The following is a 15468-nucleotide window of genomic DNA, read 5'->3' on the forward strand; positions in this document are numbered from 1 at the left end:
GAAATAAAATGTGAACTAAAAAGGTGTTTGATGACCATGTACAGTGATTTTTTTATCAATGTTAAAAAATTATTGAGAACTGATGTATCATCATTAATAATAAATATATGTAATATTTTTTATCTATGTTAAACAAATCTATTGAGAATTGATATATCATCATTAATATATGTTATAATGTGTGTTAGGATCAACAAAAAACAATAGCAAGACTGATCATAAAAACCTCATGTTTTACGTGCTAGATGAACCATGCCCTTAAATCACAAAACACAAGTACAGCATAATTCAACCTAGACAAGTGAGGCAGATTTAGGAGAATGTGCAAACCTTTGTTTTCATATATGTTTGATTTTTGTCTTACCTGCTAAATTATAGATAACAATGTGTCGGTATTGTCAAAAGGCAATCTGTAAACTTTGCTCTATAAATAAAACATAGATTATAGAAATAACTGACCACATGAAATAAAATATACATCCGTCACCAATGTCCATCCTGTAATTAAAAAAATTCAGTTTATTCTGCACATGTGCATGATGAGAAAAATAAAACACATGTGTTTCAAACATGGACATTTCAATCTATTTATTTAAAAGAAAACAATCTTCATAAATGTTTTAACTAATTTTTAAAAAAAATTGCGAATGTTGTTGCTACAAATATATCCTGAGTAGTTTACAACTTTTTTGTTAAGACTGAAACTACAATGTCTTTTCTTCACTGCCTTTAGTTCTGCTCAAATCTTGCAGACTAGTAACCTCAGGCTGCTTCTCAGTTAGATGCAAGTCAGATTTTCTAAGTTCCATGTCAGTAGAGTCTACTGCACTGTCCTGTTCGATATCACAAAATGGATCATCACGAATATACACTGGTGCCGACTTTCCAAGTATAAAGTCCTCGTCTATTATCACTTTTTTAATGTCACTTTTGGGAATTTCGAACATCAAAGGAAACAGACATTTATCCTGCAAGTAAAATGGCACACAATAATTATCAATTCATTAAGTGATACACGCATTATTCAAACAAACCATGATTTGTAACCCCAAGACAAATTGTATCTGATATAAAAGTGTTATTGCAGATGCAACTTTAATAGATAGAGGATATTTGTTGGATTCGATGGAATATCGATTTTATTTCACAAGTGATCATAGAAAATAATATTTTCACGAGTGGCGCAGCCACAAGTGAAAATATGTATTTTTTATGATCACGAGTGAATCAAAATCGATATTCCATCGAATCCAACAAATTTTCTTTTTATTTTATGCTTTTTCACCGTTAATTTACATTGTACAAGAGTAAACTGGATAATTTCGTTGGATTTATGACGTCAATTCATCAAAAAAATGATGTCATTTCACAATTTAAAACAGTGAAATACCAGTTTTATTTCGCTGATATTTCTCTATAAACCACTGGAAAGCATAAAATAAATGTGCATCAACAAGAAACTCTGTGAAACTGATAGATACTCGCGTAGCTTTATCAATGCATGGCTTTATTGTGTATAAACAAATGATTATTCCAGAGGCAAAAGCTCTCTGAAAAGTGACTGGAGGGGAACAACTTCACTTTATTGGTATGAATAACCTTACAATAAACATAGAAGAGGACCACCATATGATGTTTCACACCAAATATAACACCTATGGGCTTAGTCCCTTAATAGATTCTTTTTATAAACCCTGCAAAAAATTTGACACATGGGGTGGCATATTTTAAATACAGGGACATCATTCAAACTTACTTTGTAGAAGACTATTATCTCATGTTAAATACTAAATATAAAACATTTAGGCGGTGCTCAAGAGATTTTTTTAAGGGATTTTGTCCATATTAAAAAAGCGGCCCCTGGGATGTGTTAAGCTTTCACCCAAAACATGATTCTGAATAAACTTTGTAGTCAAGACCTCCAGTTGATGCTAGATAAAGAAAATAAAACATCAAATGAGTGTGCAGTTTAAGACTATGATTTTTAAAGATTTTCCATACAGAAATGTGTGTATACTGGAGAGCAATGAGTAAGGCCAGTATTGACCCCAGGGAATAATTTAAACAGACTTTGATGAGGACTTATACTACGGGCTACATACCAAATACCAGAGCCTTGCACATAGCAGGATATCCAACAAGTGAAGTTGAGCAATGAAAAACGGAAGATTTTGTAAAACAAACAATTTTAATCACAAAACATAAGACCACTATCAAATTATTTCTGTATCTCCAGTAATGTATTACTATATAAGCACTGTGGGAAGCTGATTAGCTTTGTGGAGTTGAGAGATAAGGGTACATTTCCAGCAAGGAGCTGTTTCTCAACAAAACTAAGATGTACAAGGTCCAAATCTGCACTACAAGGTCATCTCGACAACAAGACCAAGGTGTACTGGGCCCAAGACATACCAATTCAGCTCTCAGCCCCCTGGCCCCAGTCCGCTTCCTGATTGTGTTCCTTGCCAGTGTCTGACACGCCCCTGCTGTCAACTCCAGCTCTACCTGCAACATGAATGCTTGTGTCAGTAGTTCCATGTAGTTGTAAGCTGACCGTTTGCCACAAACGCCTTATAAACAAATGTCTGACATTCTGATTCCAAGAATAAGTGATTTACCTAAGTTGGCTTAATACATGTTTGGGTATCATGAATTCAACATTTTCCTTTTTATGCCCCCGGATTGAATGATCTGGGGTATATTGTTTTTGGCCTGTCTGTCGTTCTGTGGAAAACTTGAACCTTGGTTTAAGTTTTGCCATATTGAATAACTTTTGCAATATTGAAGATAGCAACTTGATATTTGGCATGCATGTGTATCTCATGGAGCTGCACATTTTGAGTGGTGAAAGGTCAAGGTCATCTTTCAAGGTCAAAGGCCAAATATATGGCTTCAAAGCAGTGTCAAAACTTTAACCTTGGTCATAACTTTTGCAATAGTGACAATAGCAACTTTATATTTGGCATGCATTTGTATCTCATGGAGCTTAACAATTTGATTGGTGAAAGGTCAAGGTTATCCTTCAAGGTCAAAGGTCAAATTTATGGCTTCAAAGAGGCGCAATAGGAAGCATTGTGTTTCTGACAAACACATCTCTTGTGTAAGCACAAATTATTGTTATAACAGTTTCAGGCCAAAGCCTCATTAAAATTTAATACTAATGATTTGTATATCTGAATACTAAGTGTATTTAGCTGTTTCCATATTTTGTCACTTATGCTCTAAACCAAAGTACATTGGTACCATCAAATCATTTTTTTAAAGAAATATACAAACAACATGACCCGAGATATTTTATACATAAAACATACAAGCAAACAGTGATTGACAAATTATTATAATGTACTCTTAAAATCAAATAATATGTTGATGTAAAAAGTAAAACAAGATATGTTGCTATGTTCAATATTTCAAAAGTTATTGCAAAACTTTACTGTAACCTTAAAGTTTTGGGACAGAATGACAGACAGACAGGCTAAAAACAATATACCCCCGATCTATCGATTCGGGGGCAAAAAAAAATGCATTCACATATGCATCTATATATGGTCTTACATTGTCTAAATGGAAGAGTTTCTGGAACTGCTTCAGCAAAGCATTCTTGGGTTCGGTGAGCACCTGAATGAGCATGTGTTCAGTGAGGTGATGGAATGGAACCACACATGGCAACCGTCCCACAAACTCTGGGATCATGCCATACATGATGAGATCCTGGTCTTCCACAAGTCTGAAGCATTCATCCACCTGCTCATGTCCTAGTTCCTTGTCTGTGAGGTCCAGGTTTGTTGACTGAGGAAAGTTGTCCTTCTCAAGGTCACTCGGGGATTGGCCAAAACCCAGGGACTGGAAAGTACAACACAGATTACACACTAAACCCAATGACTGGAAAGTACAACACGGGTTACACACTCAACCCAGTTACTGGAAAGTGCAACGCACAGTCAACACATTAAAACCTGGTACTTGAAATTACAGCACACAGGTTACACACAAAAATCAAGGGATTTGAAAGAACTACACAGGTTACAAATGAAAACTTGGGACTGGAAAGTTCTACACACAGTTAACACTCCGAAACCCGCGGACTTGAAAGTTGAACACACAGGTGACACATAAAAAATTAGGACTGAAAAGAACAACACACAGGTTACACACAAAATCCTGGGACTTGAAAGTACAACATATATTAGTATAAGCTTAAATGTTAACTGGCTAAATTTTCTATTGTCAAAGACAAACAAGAGATGTGTTTGTCAGAAACACAATGCCCCCTAATGCGCCCCCTTTTTTTACCTTTGACCTTGAAGGATGACCTTGACCTTGACCTTTCACCACTCAAAATGTGCAGCTCCATGAGATACACATGCATGCCAAATATCAAGTTGCTATGTTCAATATTTCAAAAGCTATTGCAAAACTTTACTGTAAGGATAAGTTTTGGGACAGAATGACAGACAGACAGACAGACTGGCCAAAAACAATATACCCCCGATCATTCGATACGGGGCATAAAAAGCCTTATTTGACTATAAAACAAACACTACAAAAATAAGTACAATTCAATAGAGCAGCATCTTTCTCATTTTAATTTTAAATATTTTATCAGATCATTTAATATTTGTATGTCTTTTAAAAGACTAAAGCTTTATGTGTTCAATCCTGAACATCAGAAGTACACTTTTTGGCGTAGCTGTATTAAGCCAGCTTTTCACCTTACCTGACCTTTGTAAGTGTCCAATAAAATTCAAATAAAATTTCCCGCGGCTAGGTACGAATGAATACACTTCATTTATTCCATTGGCTGATTTGAGTATACCACCAGAACATTGGAAACATATCTGCGTCTTTGTAACACTGTTTTACTGCATGAAACAATTTTATCTCTAATGAAAAGGCTTAATAGATAAAACAGTTTTACACTCAATTCTCGACATCAATACAGTTTGTGCCTGCACCTTTTATTTTCAGAGGATTGCTTGCGCAAAAGCGTTTATACTTAAAGGCTATGTTTTCATATTTAGTACTAACTTCCATATTCCTGTCAACATGTTGACATGTAAAAGTATAAAGAGCAGTGGAAGCGAAGCCTCACTTTATTTGCATTTCAACCCGCGAGGTATATTCGCGGCCAGTGTGTGAATGTCAGAGTTTATATACAGGTCATCACCGGAGTTCGCGGCCAGTAAAATAATCGTTATATAATAAAGATGCTATCTGTGAACTAGGTGACCTGGAATTTTCTTTAGACCAGAAATATGTTAAATGAAGATATTCAGCAATATAATTATGGTATGTCAATAATAGATTCTTAATGTGTTTTCAACCATACAATGATACATATTATTTTGGATTAATTTAACAATAATTATTCCACCATATTGACTAATGTATTAAGCATGAGCACGATGATTCTACATACTTTTAATAATCGAATCAAATAGCAATGCCCGACAAACCACTAAAACAGATTTGTTCGAAGAACGCGCCTATAAATACGGATACTTCACGTGTGGCCGATTGACTCATATGTTTTAATTTTACTTCCATTATTCTTTTGGTTTTCTGTTTTGTATCTATAGGTTTATGACCAGCAATATGTAGTAATGTAAAAACGCTGCCTAACATCCCGTACTGCGTGTGATGTAGAACTGCACAGAAAAAGACATTGGATATTCTTGATCTCATTCATTGACATATCAAAGTCGTATATCTTTTTTAAAGATATTTCTTGTTTGTTATAAGTTTATATACTGATTAATAAAGAAATCATAAAATATTATGTCAAATGGTAATAATTAAATAATTATTATTTCACAATAACGAGATTTTGTTTATATGATTTAGCCGATAACCTCTTTTAAGAAATCACAGTGGTTATGCAATAAAATACAAATGAACAAATTTGTTTTTTTTATGTGACAAAAAAGGTGTATAAAACATAATTTGATTCTTATTAACAAATTATTTATGGAAATGGAAAAAGATGTGTATTCAAAAACTCCTAACTTAAAAATACCATTGTGTCACGTTCTGAGAAAACTGGGCTTAATGCTTGTGCGTAAAGTGTCCTCCCAGATTAGCCTGTGCACTTTCCGCCTAAACTTGGTTTTCGGTAAGGAGGGACTTCCTTGAAACTAACAATACCATAAAAGCGGAAAGTGTCGTTCCTGATTAGCCTGTGCACTTTAAGCACATGCATTAAGCCCAGTTTTCTCAGAACGCGACACAATTGACATGACGCCTTATCAGTGATCGCTCCGCCCACTAAATCACGTGGCTCAGCGAGAAGAAAACCTAGACAAGCTAGCACCAAAATGGCTTCTTTGCCTATAGACTGCATATAGATTTACGCTATATTCCTGACGATTTTTATGGACTTTGTTAACACCCTTTACACTTGTAAAGGGGTTGATGTCATTAAGTTATTCTGCAAATGCAAAAAATATACGATTAAAAAGAACATCAGCTTTTTATAACGGGTAAATCGGTACATAAACACGCTCTCAAACGCTTGCGCGCTTACCGAAATCGAACCCGTTATTACGTGTAATGGTGGTTTTTGCAATAAATTAACACTTCACTGGTATTTACCCGTGTTATTAACAAAATTATTACCCAAACATTCCCCCCTATCCGTGTATTTGACACGAAATAGCGCTTTATAACTGGGAATTCGGTGAAGTTTTACGCGCTTTCTGACGCCGGGTGGGTACCTCAATCCCACATGTTATTGCGTATAAAAGTGATATTAATCATATTAAACATTGCTTATGGGACATTTATCAATCACTATAATTTAAAGCGAAAAAACAACACAGTAAGTTTGGACATTGTCTGATATAAAATTAGTGCGTACGAAATGGAATACGGTCAGGCTATTATAAATTAATAAGGCTACCAATATCAGACGCTCGCGCAGCTACCGACTTCCCCGAAGTTACCGCATTAATTGGTTAACTAATATCAGTAATAATAACTCTTTTACAATAGCATTTATCGATACGTCTTTATTAAAATAATTACAAAATGGTTTTCACTTGTTTTTGACACACACAGAAACACGATTTTTAACGGGGATTTCGTAAAGTTACACGAATTGGGTACCAAAATTCTCAATTATTTTATATGCACACGTGACATAATACATACTTAATAATGCTTAGTTATTGCTTATATGACATTTCAAGTTTGTGAAATAAATAAATGTTCTATAAAGGGGATCTCGGTAATTCTGGAAGCTTTCACTCGCTCTTGTCAAGACCGCATTGCCGCTTTGGTAATGGTATAAATTTAATTCATCTAACTTATCTTTCTGGATACCAAATGTCACCAACTAATCTGTCAGGATATCGATTGTCCGAGTCCCCATTGACACCGTTTAACCATTTTTAATCGTTTTTTTAAAGAGGAAAACAAAAGAAACTCGTTGGAATAAAAGTGAAACTAAACATGTAGCTTGTCTAGAAAATGGCGGACAGGTCGTTGCTAACGAGTGCGCCCGATTAATCGATCGCTGATTGGTGGATCAATTCTAATGGGTGGAGCGATCATAGATAAGGCGTCATGTCAATTCAACAACTCACATTTTTACTGAGCCGTTTCTGCACAATCTTCTCCAAGCCAGTAAATGCCCCTGAGGCCACAAAGAGGATGTTGGTTGTGTCAACAGCCACACTCTCTGCAGATGGCTTGCCTTTCTTGTCCGACACCTGCATCAGGAATTGTACAAACATAATCAGTATAAAAATATGCTGAAACAAGGTGCTTAAACATTGGCAAAAACAGGATGTTTTGGGGACATTTTGCAATGATCTGGGAACACTTACCATTGGATCGCAAGGCGTCAGCAACCTATTCATACATTTGTGCTTAATCGAAATACTAGTAGATAAATCTTTGGCATTTAGATTTTAAAAGATGTAACATTTGAACATAAAAAATAATACAGGAAGGTTTCAGAATGTTTGTTAAACAATCGACAACCGTTCGTTCTGAAACCATTCACCGTGGAAACACCAGAAAGCATTCTGCTTGGCTACTTTATGTTTAACCAATTTTGTTCAGATCTGGCATGATCTGCATTTCCCACAGACAGCTTCACAAAGATGACGAGTGGAAGAATTCTGTCTTAGGTAAACACTAGGATGACAAGCGTCATGTTTAATGCAAGGTGTCGCATTGCCACTGCAGTTATTCGCATTGCCACTGCAGTTATTTTCAACAAAAGGAACACATAACAAGCCATGAAATAATGACAGACAAAGTAATGCCATCTGTTCACCAATAGTTAACTAAGTGACACAATCTGAATAAAGTGAACATTCTTCATGATGCAATACTGAGGTTTTCTTAAAAAAAAACCCAGATATTTATCATATTTTTTTACACACACAGGTCACAAGAGTTCCTGTTAGGTGTAAACTTCTTTCTCAAAGCTGTAGAGGATGGCAGCCTTTAGACAAAATGATAAACAACTGAAAATATGCTTACTTAACACTAGGGATGCAAGAGGTTAACCGGGTATCCTACCAAAATAATCAGTTAACCAGTTTTATTAATGGAAAAGGTTAACTTATTTTTTTTTAATTTTGTTTTTTTTATGGAAAAAATTGTACGCTTTTACTTTGTGTCACGACATACTTCCAACTTCGCTTGCGTCTAGTTAGAAAATCATGCCACAGCAATGACAATACACGTTATAAATAACGTGTCAACAACGTAGTAACAAGGGCTGTTTGTAAAACATGCATGCCCCCCATATGAGCTGTCCGTTGTAGTGGCAGCCATTGTGTGAATACGATTTTTGTCACTGTGACCTTGACCTTTGACCTAGTGACCTGAAAATCAATAGGGGTCATCTGCGGGTCACGATCAATGTACCTATGAAGTTTCATGATCCTAGGCAAAAGCGTTCTTGAGTTATCATCCGAAAATCATTTTACTATTTCGGGTCACCATGACCTTGACCTTTGACCTTGTGACCTCAAAATCAATAGGGGTAATCTGCAAGTCATGATCAATCTACCTATGAAGTTTCATGATCCTAGGCGTATGCGTTCTTGAGTTATCATCCTAAAACCATTTTCTATTTCGGGTCACCGTGACCTTGACCTTTGACCTAGCGACCTCAAAATCAATAGGCGTCATCTGCGAGTCATGATCAATCTACCCATGAAGTTTCATGATCCTAGGCGTATGCGTTCTTGAGTTATCATCCGGAAACCATTTTACTATTTTGGGTCAATGTGACCTTGACCTTTGGCCTAGTGACCTCAAAATCAATAGGGGTCATCTGCAAGTCATGATCAATCTACCCATGAAGTTTCATGATCCTAGGCGTATGCATTCTTGAGTTATCATTCAAAAACCATTTTACTATTTCTGGTCACCATGACCTTGACCTTTGACCTAGTGACCTCAAAATCAATAGGGGTCATCTGCGAGTTATGATCAATGTACCTATGAAGTTTCATGATCCTAGGCCCAAGTGTTCTAGAGTTATCGTCTGACAACCACCTGGTGGACGGACCGACCGACAGACCGACCGACAGACCGACATGAGCAAAGCAATATACCCCCTCTTCTTCGAAGGGGGGCATAATAAAGCAATAAATCAGCACCTTTGTGATTACAAACAGGGGGTGTGTTTTGATAATTGGCACTAGTCAGTTAGTAGTGTTTTGTTTTACATGCACAAACATTGGACAGCTTATTTTGATGCTTTAATAATCAAAATCCAACAATACTTGCTCACAAAAATGAAGTGTTTATAAATAACAATTTTATCGAGAATAACATTCTTTGTTTAACTCATAACCAGTTAAAATTGTATTTGTTTTATCAGAATTTAATATGAGTTGCGTTCTGAGAAAACTGGGCATAATGCATGTGCGTTAAGTGTCGTCCCAGATTAGCCTGTGCAGTACGCACTAGTCCCTAATCAGGGACGACACTTTCCGCCTAAATTGGATTTTTGCTACGAAGAGACTTCATTTAAACGAAAAATGTCATAAAAGTGGAAAGTGTTGTCCCTGATTAGCCTGTGCGAACTGCAAAGGCTAATATGAGACGACACTTTACGCATATGCCTTATGCCCAGTTTTCTCAGAACATGACTCATATCATTAGTAGTTATTTACGTCATCAATGATGCCACCAAAAACATTTGAATAGAATTATAAAACGTGATATTGAGCATTGTAGAAATTATTATTTTCTACTCATATGCTTTTACGCAGGAAAAATAAATATAAAATCAAACACACATTTACAAAACTATTGAAATAAATGTTATACATTTTAATTAAAAAACTGATGTGGCTGCTTATGTACTCAACATCAGCGAACTTAAGTAACTTCATTTTGTTTATAGAGAACATGTACGACATTTTTAAGGCATACTATAACATTTTTACTTTTAAAGGTTGTTCATTTAACCAGTTAATAACCGTTATAGTAAGAGGTTAACTGGTAATGTTTTTTGTAACTTGTTGCATCCCTACACAAACAAAAAATACTTCTCAAATCCAGCACATCAAAGAGATTTTATGATAAAGAGACTGATTGAAAAAAGTCAAACCATGTCAAATCCTTAAAGTGTGGCATTTGCCGTTACTTTGCATGCTTCAATCTGCCTATGCAAAACTCTTCTTTTATAAAATGGTCTTGTTAAGAACTTTTAAGTATCGAGAATAACAAAATCAGCTCAAAAGAGGAGAATCAATGCTTGTTAAATTCACATTTTTTAACATATTTTTACACAAGAGGTTTTCATTTGTTGAATTTTAGTACATGTATGGTAAACAATATTTTAGTAATACCACTGCGGTCAACTAATTTACCCTCACTTTACCTTCATTAGCATAGACTTTATCAGAAGTTTGGTAAAAAGCCGGAAAAAAACTTTCTTTATCAATAACTAGAGAAGATTTTTATGTCAAACAAACACTTAAAAAAAATATTTGTATATCAAATTTAGGAAAGGCTTCTGTTGCTAAACCTGTAGTTTTGTGCCCTCCATGATCTTAAGAAGTCCCTGCTGCACCTCCTCCCCGCCCACGTCCTTGTTGTGGTTGTGCTTCACACGCGCTATCTTATCAACCTCGTCTAAAAACACGATACCTGTGGGCCAGAAAAGAACACATACAAAATGGTGCGTGTTTATTTTGTGCAGATGGACTTGTGTCTCCCACTCGGTACAGCATAAAAATATGGTGAAATCGTATATATACAGTTGAAACACAATGGCTCAAACTGTCGGGACCGGCAATAAAAGTTCGAGCCATCTGGAATCCAAGCCATCTGATTTATAATAAACTTTTGTTTACAAGCAAGTCTGCAGTACATTTTCACTTCCTGTTGAAGAGTACACTTATTGCTTAAACTCTGTACTACTTCGTACTACTTTCTGATTTTAAATTAATAAGAACCAAATATATACTTAATACTTCTATTTACCAATATTTTACACAGTTAATACTTTTATTTACCAATATTTTAAAACAGTTACAAGTACCATCAAACATATAGTAAATTATATCAACATGTTTTAACATAGCATTTTTGTGGTAACACATAGCACTAAGAAACAAAACATGCATCGGCACTATATACACATCATTAAGCTATAAGACAGTACTTTATTTATTAAATTTTCAAATTTTTTGAAGAATGACATAACGTCAGTCAGTGTTGCGTTTCTTATTAGTTGTCGTCAAGAAACAAAGCTTTCAATTACATACAGTTGAGATATAACATGCTGTGAGTTTTTGCTCTCCTCGAGATAATTTCTGATTGCATTAAAACAAAATGTCATCTTTTACTCAAATCAATTATTGATTGAGTAGATGACAGGTTTGTTATCAATTTCTTACGTGCCTTTTATCAAGCGTAGGGTCTTCCCCAGGCCATTTAAGCGCCCCTTGCCGGGGCGCTTGAAATTCGAAATCAGAGTCCCCGGGGCGCTTGAAAATTTCCGATCAGTGTATTCTTCAGTAAAAGAAAGTGGAGATTGTCCAAAAAAATCAAGATTTCCCTATCAGTGTATCAATATTCCCTGTTTTAAAAGAGTACTCGGTACCTACTTTCACAAGTAATCGCCATAAACACCACATGGGGTAATGGATAATCCACTGATAAGAGAATAGCATGACGCGCGTATCGATTATTCTAGCCACATTACACGGTCATTTTAATGCTGACAAGGATGTATCTGGTAACTTTCCAGTCGTCAAACTGTGAAGTTCATCGTCCAATCGGTTACGCGAATGCTTATGAGGGCGGGGTTAACTATCGACCTTTATTTTTGATTGACGTCGGGCATGAAGTAAGAGTTTATCGCAGCTTGATTAGCAAGAAGTTGTACCATTTGAGTAATATAAAACCGGTAATTAGTACAGTACAGAACATTAAAGACGGTTTCGGGCATCATCATCACACCTTTTTACTGTAAACAAGTGTTACCTATGACTCATAATTAATACGAGAAATTAATTGCAAGTGGTAAACAATTAATTATTATAGCGAGTAAGTTATGCAAATTACTCCCGGTTACAATTATGTGATAACAATTTATTTAATTCCAGTACATGTATATTTCAACATGTCCATTTATAGAACTGATTCACCTCGTTTTTCTGACATTTATTCGACACGTAATGCGCTTTAACAAATTTTCGTTGAATTAATTACGCACACTTGTAAATGTTTCGTCCGATAATCGATAGTTAGAAGACTGATGATGGCAACCGGCCGTGATCCTCGTGGACAACGTGCATTTCATGCATAATTCCGTCAAAACATTTATTCGACTCGTAAAGCGTGTAAACAAATTATCGTTGAATTTATAACGCAACGGTTAATATTTGTTGAAATCTCAAATGGTAATAATTAAATTTGTAATCCGAAACCCATTACCGTAAGTCGATGTTAACGCGTTTTTAATCCGAAACACACTTCCGAATGTAAATGTTACCGCAACGTTAAATATTTTTGCTTCAAATTAGCAGTGCAAATTTATTTTGTGTCGAATCTTTTTCTCAATTAAAAAGAGCGCGAAAATTATGCAGCATGTACAACGTCGCGTCTATTGCATACAAATGGCGTGTATTGAGCGTTTTAACAAGCACACAACAGGTCAGGGGATTGACGCATATTCAGAGGCAATATTTCATCAAATCTATAAATAGTCACTTAAAAAGATGGCAAGGTTTGTGTAAAAGAAATAACCGAAAGCTTTTTTTTAAATATTTACCAGAAAGAGATTGATAAAAACGGAATAAACGGGATTATCGGGTAATGAATAGAAACTTGAAAAATAGTAAGTATACAGTAATAGTCGGGTTGAAACGTATGTATTGGGGAATCGTTCGAGTCGGGATTTTACTATCTGTGCGGAAAAGTTTTAAAACAATTAAACAATATAAAAAAATATATTTTTAAATGACTGGGGGATTTTTTTGAAGAGTCATAGCGCACCAAATGACGTCTTTTGACGCTGTTTTTCTTTGAGTTATAACGCACCACAGAACGTGAATTGACACGTTAAATTAAAAAAAAAATCAACGTCGGTAGGGGTCACCCCTCCCGAACCCACCCCCGGTCGGCCCCGGGGCGCCTGAACAAATTCCTGGGGAAGGCACTGATTTTAGCGGTCTTAATGAATTAACAGTTTATGCGACCTGAGGCGAGTTCGAGCCATCCAAACAAAAGAACGTGTGAAAATTGTGCCCAGGACTGTGAAAACAGTTCCAGCCAACTGATAATTCGAGCCTCACAAAATCGAGCCATCCAACAAAATTTTATATGAATATATAGCAGTAAAAAATCAGTGCCTTGATGAGAGTTCGAGCCAACCGGAAATTCGAGCCAAGCGAGTTCGAGCAATCAGGTTTCGACTGTATCTGGTTTCAAGTTATTTTATTTGATGCCGAAAACTAGCGCTTTTAAAAGTAATAACCATTCATGGGCCGCATTAATCTCATATCCACAAGTAACACGTGTAATTAAGAACAAGAACAAAATTTCAATTATTGATGGTTACCCAAAAGCGTAAATACTGACGTTGTGAATATAATGTTCGTCTAGCAACAGGATAAAACAGGTTTATAAGCTTCTAGAAGTAAATTGAGCTTGTTGGGAGAAAACTTTAATACATGCATGTACAGGCTAATCTGGGACAACAATTTCTGCCTACACTGGATTTTTGTTTAGAATGGACAACCTTTAAATGAACAAGAGATTGCCAAGCAATATGGTCCCCTACCGGTGAAACTCCACCGTTGTCAGATTATTTTATATATATATATATATTTGTTGCCATAGCAACCAGAATTCTTGACGTAAGAACAAAATGAAAAGACATGCATAATCTCCATATTGCTATCTATCCATGTTTCAAGTTTCATGAAAAAATATGAAGAACTTTTAAAGTTATCGCAGGATCCTGAAAAGTGTGACAGACTGGCAGACAGACAGACTGACAGACGGAGCGCAAACCGTAAGTCCACTCCAGTTTCACCGTAAGGGGACAATAATTCCATATTTGCGGAAAAAGATATCCTTGATTAGCCTGTGTGTTAACACATTGCGCAAATGCATTAAGCCCGGTTTTCCCAGAATAAGGCTTTAATAAGTTTACAACATTGGTCAAGAGCTCACCCTGCTCGCATCTGCTCACATCACCCTCAGCATCCTGCAGCAGTTTTGTGATAATGGAGTCCACGTCAGAGCCGACATAGCCTGCAGCCGTGAACTGGGTGCAGTCACAGATAACGTGTGGAACATTCAGCTGCTTAACTATGGTCTTTGCAAGCATAGTTTTACCTGGAGTGAAGACACAATGGTAGAAGTTTTGAACTTTCACTTAAATTGATAACACACTCCCTGGTCTTTTAATCCTGTTAAATTCAACCAATTATTGTACGTCTTTGGAAAAAAATCTTTATAACAACTAACTTGGCAAAATGTATGTGTGTTTTCATACAGATTACATATACAATAATACAAATACATACCAACATCTTTCTACAAGCAAAAAAGCAACAAAATTTACATTTATTTATCTTTTTAACAAATTCATAACAGTACTTTGGCTTTTAAGATGACGACTACGGTATATGTAACTGTGTCAGTAATGATTAGCACAAAATGTTTATTCACTCCTTATTTTCAAATTCTATTGAAATATATGATTTCAATACATTTGCAATTTTTATTTTAGAAATCAAATTATTTCATCCAGACAATCAAGTACTCCAAAGCAAACCCAACCTGATCCTGTAGGGCCAATCAACAAGATGTTGGTTTTATCAATGACCACAGCGTTCTCCTTTGTGCTTCTGGGGTCCACAGGGGGCTTAACTTTTGGTTTGGAGACGGATCGAGCTCTGGCATAACCCTGGGATGTCAACATGTTAAACTGCTGCCGAAGTATCCCATCCAATGTAACTGAAATTTGATATTACTAAT

At 35.8% G+C, this 15468-nt stretch overlaps 1 protein-coding gene across 9 annotated transcripts in view; it reads right to left on the bottom strand.

Moving 5' to 3' along the window:
• Window positions 1–213: 213 nt before the first annotated feature.
• The window catches only part of LOC127879937 (ATP-dependent Clp protease ATP-binding subunit ClpX-like), a 33644-nt gene continuing 18389 nt past the window's right edge, over window positions 214–15468 (bottom strand). For all 9 annotated transcript variants that reach the window (XM_052427051.1, XM_052427053.1, XM_052427057.1 and 6 more), the window contains 7 exons: window positions 15271–15447; window positions 14659–14823; window positions 11000–11121; window positions 7584–7709; window positions 3556–3843; window positions 2413–2505; window positions 214–968 (listed from right to left, as the gene is read on the bottom strand). In XM_052427051.1, the coding sequence (XP_052283011.1) occupies window positions 705–968; window positions 2413–2505; window positions 3556–3843; window positions 7584–7709; window positions 11000–11121; window positions 14659–14823; window positions 15271–15447 (1235 nt within the window). In that variant the 3' untranslated portion in view covers window positions 214–704. The remainder of the gene's footprint in view (window positions 969–2412; window positions 2506–3555; window positions 3844–7583; window positions 7710–10999; window positions 11122–14658; window positions 14824–15270; window positions 15448–15468) is intronic.

The sequence above is a fragment of the Dreissena polymorpha genome, chromosome 4, assembly GCF_020536995.1.
Source record: "Dreissena polymorpha isolate Duluth1 chromosome 4, UMN_Dpol_1.0, whole genome shotgun sequence".
In the NCBI taxonomy this organism is placed as follows: domain Eukaryota; kingdom Metazoa; phylum Mollusca; class Bivalvia; order Myida; family Dreissenidae; genus Dreissena; species Dreissena polymorpha.